This window comes from Aricia agestis, chromosome 21 (genome assembly GCF_905147365.1).
Source record: "Aricia agestis chromosome 21, ilAriAges1.1, whole genome shotgun sequence".
NCBI classification, from domain to species: Eukaryota; Metazoa; Arthropoda; class Insecta; order Lepidoptera; family Lycaenidae; genus Aricia; species Aricia agestis.
Window position 1 is genome coordinate 2,156,579 of NC_056426.1, and position 6,230 is coordinate 2,162,808.

The 6,230-nt window shown below is 39.3% G+C and overlaps 1 protein-coding gene across 1 annotated transcript; it reads left to right on the top strand.

Annotated features, from left to right (window-relative positions):
- Nucleotides 1–339: 339 nt before the first annotated feature.
- On the top strand, nucleotides 340–5,641 carry LOC121737617. The gene is made up of 4 exons (XM_042129279.1): nucleotides 340–450; nucleotides 887–1,034; nucleotides 2,179–2,273; nucleotides 5,588–5,641. Exons 1-4 carry the CDS (start codon nucleotides 438–440, stop codon nucleotides 5,617–5,619), a joined length of 288 nt encoding a protein of 95 aa, XP_041985213.1. The 5' UTR covers nucleotides 340–437; the 3' UTR covers nucleotides 5,620–5,641.
- The last annotated feature ends 589 nt before the right edge of the window (nucleotides 5,642–6,230 follow it).

Here is a 6,230-nt window from a genome sequence, read left to right on the forward strand (position 1 = left end):
CCTTGTCAATGTAAAATTTATGTGATTTGGTATAAAATAGTTATAAAAACAATAGCTATACTAGGCAGGTGCCAGTAACCTTTTTTATAGTGAATATAGAGGCATATTAATGTTACAAAATATGCCAAGTATAAAAAAATATACAAAGTTTGTTACTCTGTTTGTCATCTCTTCACGCAGCGTCTGAACTGATTTTGATGCAGCGACAGTTCACGCGTGATAAACTAATTTTCATTCGCGAAAAATGCGGGCAACAATGTGTCTAGTGCATAATGTTTATAGTTTTGATAATTTTTATAGCTTCTGACTTGACTTCTCTTATAAAAGTGATTAATTTATTTTTTGCATTTGACGAATTTTATGTTTAAATTGTGCCACCAGTCAGCAATCTCTGACGCACCACTTTTTATGTATGTACGCCGGCTTATGTAGGTGCTATGATTTTGCTAGGTACGTATTTATATTGTTATACAATTCGCTAAAAAATCTGATGTTTCATACAAAAACGCATTGGCGATTCAACACTTTATAGTATAAAACAGCAGTTTTTTTTTTAACTTAAAAAGTTGACTATAAAGGTGAAGTCACTTTTAGTATGTAGTCTACATTTTTCTAAAAAGCGTGTTTTAAGCTATTTTTATTTTATTACTAGATGACGCCTGCAACTCCGTTGCGCCAAAACTCGTTTATCGCGCGGGAACCGTACATTTTTCCGGGATCGAAAGTATCCTATGTTCTTTCCCGGGGCTCAAAGTATCCAAATTTCAGCAAAATCGGTTCGGCTTGAAGAGGTAACAGACGGACAGATGGACATACAGACAGACACACTTTCGCATTTATAATGTTAGTATGGAAGTATGGATTATGACTTACACTCTTCTTCTAGTACTCCATCTCCTGCTCCTCACCACCTGCCAGGGCTATCGCGACCGCAAGCCGCAGCCGCACTACCCCAAGAATTCCCTGTTCTGGGCCACCGACTTCTTCGTCCATGGCTGCGAGAACTTTCTGAAGAAGTGTCCTGCCTTCTACAGGTATTAGTCTTGATTTATATACGTCCGCGTTCATAAGCAATTAAAGACGTGAATGGAAGAACCAAATAACTAACATTTTGTAACATAAGGACATTGCATTTTTCCCCATATAATTTGAACGAAGTTTGTAACTTAACTTTATCATCTGGCTAATATTTCAGGCGACACAATAAACTCTAATTTTTTGGTTTGAAATAATATTCCCGGCTTGGGGCCGGGAATATTATTTCCTATAGCCAAAGAAACTTCCACACACGACTTCTTGTATGTAAGAATTTATTTAAATAGCGGCGTAGTCGCCTACGTCTGGGGCAAACCATGTGCGGGTTTCCTCAAGATGTTTTTCTTTACCGTACGAGCGTCCGTTTTATGTACTTGAGATCTGAGAATATCTCATTGGTACACGCCTCCATCCGGGATCGAACTTGCACCCTCTTAAGTGCGAACCCAAGGTCTACCCCCCACGGACGAGATACATACACACCCTTAAGGGTGAAGCCAAACGAGCGTAATTTGTGAGTCGTGAGTCGCTGAATTTCGGTCGCGTTAATATCTTTTCATACAAATCATGACTCACAAAATTACGCTCGTGTGAATCAAACAGGACTTTTGTATGGCTCACAGAAAACCGGCGTGAAACAGTGCTTGCGCTGTGTTTCGCCGAGTGAGTGAGTTTTTTATTATAAAATTGTGGCCGTCTATGGGCTGTTCGTCCATATCCTTTTTTTTTGTTATTTTATTATTTAGATTTTTCGCACCAAGGATAATTGAAATAATATTATGAATTTTAATTAATTGTGGTCCATCACGCCATGGACACTTTTTTTTTTTTTTGTGAGTGAGTGAGTTTACCGGAGGCCCAATCCCCTACCCTTTTCCCTTCCCTACCCTCTCCTATTTCCTTCCCTACCCTCCCCTATTCCCTTCCCTACCCTCCCCTATTACCCTTTTCCCTCTTAAAAGGCCGGCAACGCACCTGCACCTCTTCTGATGCTGCGAGTGTCCATGGGCGACGGAAGTTACTCGTATTACTTTACTTTTTTTATACGCAGTACCTATAAGCGTCAATTTACACGTGATATGCAGTGAAATGAAAACATCCTACTTTTTGGAAGTAGGTTAAAAGTAAGTCTTTTTTTTTCAGGCAGCAACCGATTTGCGCTATGAGTTACAACGGCGAGTACAAAAACTTTGAGAACTACTGTAAAATGCTCTACCTCAACTGTAACACTTGGAATAGTGAGTATTATTTTTAACCGACTTCAAAAAAGGAGGTTATCAATTCGACGCGTATGTATGTAATATTCCCAGAACTGCCCAGTTTTCGTATATGTGTTACGCTCAAAGACCGAAAACGCTCAGTGAGCGAAAAAATGGCTCACAACGCGTTGTGGTAATAGTGAAACGGCCACGACGCGTTCTGGCAATCACAGAAATACCACATACCACACGAGCACCATTCTCTACTCTCATAACCCAATTGAGCGCTGGCGAGAGATCAGGTGCAGGACCGACTTTTACACGCGCACACACTTGGGCACTATAAAATTACTCCTGCGTAACTGGCCTGGTTTCATTGAAACCAGAGTGCTCTTGTGTATTGCGTAAACATTTAGGCACTATGAAACTACTCCTGCGTAACGTGCTCTTGTGTATTGCGCATACACTTGGGCACTATAAAATTACCCCTGCGTAACACGGCCTGGTTTCAGAACGCGTCGGGGCCGTTTTCATTAGGGCCACGACACGAATTCGCGTCGTGGCTGTTTATGCTCAGAACGCGTCATGGTTTTACTCGATTACCACAACGCGTTGTGGTCGAATAGCACGTCAGCCACGACACGAATTTCGCTTTGTGGTATTTCTGTGATTGCCAAAACGCGTCGTGGCCGTTTTCACTAGGGCCACGACGCGAATTTCGCGCGATGTATGTTCGCATATCTCTGGAACTACAAGTCCGATTTAAGTCATTCTTTTTTGTTGTACTAGGTATTGTTCAACTTAGGGAATAGTGCAAGTTTCATCAAAATCGGTGCAGTAGTTTTTGAGATACGAAATTTATTTCTCAATTACGTACAATTTTGAAGTCGGTTTTATCTTTTTAATGCCATATTTTTATTTTACAGTCCATCTTTATGATAAAAGATGTCCCCGTGCGAATTTCTCACGCCGGTTCTTCTCATGCTTACGAAATATTGATAGAAATACCCTCGCTAATAAAAATATTAAAGGCCGGCAACGCACCTGCAGCTCTTCTAACCCTAGATTACTAACCTTCGTCGTTTCGACTACGGCACTTTAGAAATGCGATTAAAAGGTGTTAATCAAATTATTCATTCTTTACAGTTTTGTTTTTTATTTAATGGAAATGTTGTATTCAAAATATTTATACTATTTCAACATAGTGATATGGCATATTTATTACCTAAATAGCCTTATAATTGAGCGTCGGAAAATAAGGTTAGTGATTTAGGGTTAATGTTGCGAGCGTCTATGGGCGACGGTAGTTCCTTTCCATCAGGTGACCCGTTCACTCGTTTGCCCCCTTATTTTATAAAAAAATACCCAACGAACAAAGTCTACAGCTTTTCTTTGTTTTGGAAAATTCAGAGAGAATCGGAAAGACAGTTCAGCAATTTTAATAAAATACCACAAGAAAATTGTGTACAATGTTATCTTTGTGTTTACCAAAACACAAACTGTTTTGGAACTACGCAGCTGATTTTTTCCACATCCTGTTAGATAGATTGATCGAGAAAGTTGTAATCCCCAGTGACAAGTTCAGATGGCGACTTACTGACAGGGATTAGTCCTGAAAATAACCGATTTGCTATATTGTTGCTTGAGTATTGCGCAGAAAGCGTAGAAAACTTGCATTATATTTTTTGTTATAATATGTTACTGACATCCATAATAATCCATATTATTAAGGCCATCCCCTGAGCAAACAACCTTGACCATACATTTGCCGCGTTGCCGAGATAGCATCAAAATCCTATTTTTTTTACTTATCTCAGTTCAAAATTGGCCTAAAAAAATTCTAACGGCAAATATGTAGTCAATGAAATTCACGATCTGTTGGTGTTTGTTTCAAATAAACGAAATTTGTAAATACTAGGGAGATGCTGAATGTATGCTTCAATTTTAATAAATTGGTATTACTTTGGAAGCTGATATCATGAGTATAATAAACAAAATAAGAAATTAATAACACAGAAAGGAATGTTCATATTATGCTGAAGATTATTGCTGCATTTCTATTATAAGTTTGTAGCTTTCAAATTATGAGTTAATAATACTCTAAAACGGTAAATTACGGCATCTCTATATATTATAAATAAGAAAGTGTGTCTGTCTGTCTGTTATGTCTTCACGCCCAAACCACTGATCCGATGTATGAAGCTTTGCTGAAATGTGTGAAGATACTTTGAGCCCCGGAAAAGGACATAGAATACTTTTTATCCCGGAAAAATGTACGGTTGGTCTTATTTACATGATCCAGGGTCTTCTAAGCAATAGCTCATCATCATGAGCCCACTCAGTAGTGGAAAATTTTGGTTTTTCTATTTCATGCAATATTGCAAGCAACTTTTAGTTAGTTTAGTATACAAGACAGTTTGCTTTGAACCTTTCTAAAATAGCTTTAATATTTCATAATACTGTTACAAATGAGATAACATTTTATGAGCAAACCAAACTCGAGACGTGGGAGAGCCATGCTTCGGCACGAATGGGCCGGCTCGACCGGATAAATACCACGTTCTCACAGAAAACCGGCGTGAAACAGCGCTTGCGTTGTGTTTCGCCGAGTGAGTGAGTTTACCGGACGCCCAATCCCCTAACCCCTACCCTATTCCCTTCCCTACCCTCAACTATTCCCTTCCCTTCCCTTCCCTCCCCTATTGCCCTGTTCCCTCTTAAAAGGCCGGCAACGCACTTGCAGCTCTTCTGATGCTGCGAGTGTCCATGGGCGACGGAAGTTGCTTTCCATCAGGTGACCCGTTTGCTCGTTTGCCCCCTTATTTCATTAAAAAAAAAAAAAAAAAAAAAACTCACTATCATATTGGTTCAAAATAAACATGAACCCGTGTTTATATTCCAAATATTATTGAGTTAACGTTAAGAAAGGTCACTTCAAGCATGTTTCAGAACCTTAGACGCCCGTAAATCCGTTACGCGAAATTTAGTTTATCGCACCGGAACTGGGATGTTTCTGGGATGAAAATTATCCTATGTCTTTTATCAGCAGGGCTAAAATGGTCACAGCAATTCCTCTCAAAAAATTCAGCAAATGAATTGTCAAAACTGTCAAACTGACGAATGTCAAATTAGTACGAATTACTAGACATGAATTGCAAGCAGAATGACACTTTTGCGATTTTTAAAAATGAATCATATTTTGATTCATAATATGATTCTCCAAAGCGACGCTGATCTCAGAACATCTTCATACAAAATTGCAGCAAAATTGGTTCAGGAGCTTGGACGTGAATTTTATAATATTAGTATGGATTAGTTTATCGATGTAAGTAATAATGAAATTTTCATTTCAGATTGGCGCATTTACAAACGCGAGAGATGCTAAAATAAATGGATTATACAGAAAATTTTGAAGAATATTTTTTTTTTTTATGAAATAAGGGGGCAAACGAGCAAACGGGTCACCTTCCGGAAAACAACTTCCGCCGCCCATGGACACTCGCAGCATCAGAAGAGCTGCAGGTGCGTTGCCGGCCTTTTAAGAGGGAATAGGGAATGGGGGAGGGTAGGAAAGGGAATAGGGTAGGGGATTGGGCCTCCGGTAAACTCACTCACTCGGCGAAACACAGCGCAAGCGCTGTTTCACGCCGGTTTTCTGTGAGAACGTGGTATTTCTCCGGTCGAGCCGGCCCATTCGTGCCGCAGCTTGGCTCTCCTACTTGAGTGAAATGCAATGAAAATTGCAGTATACATATTACATACACAATTCGTTGTTGGTGGCTAAATACACCAACACTTTTAATATACACATGACGTGTCTTGTGACATAATATTTTATTTTGTCGGATAACTAATAAAAACAATCTTAAATCACGCGTCATATGAAAAGGTCGTAAATAAAACACATTGCGTGAAAGGCTTGTTATAAGGCCTCGTTTATATGAACGCTTTGTAGACGCGACTTAATGTCGTGAAGTTTAATTTAATGTTGCTACA

Coding starts and splice junctions, on each gene's coding strand:
- LOC121737617 (XM_042129279.1), top strand. Junction 1,035..2,178: donor AAGTGTCCTGCCTTCTACAG/GTATTAGTCTTG, acceptor TTTTTTTTTCAG/GCAGCAACCGATTTGCGCTA. Junction 2,274..5,587: donor CAACTGTAACACTTGGAATA/GTGAGTATTATT, acceptor TTTTCATTTCAG/ATTGGCGCATTTACAAACGC.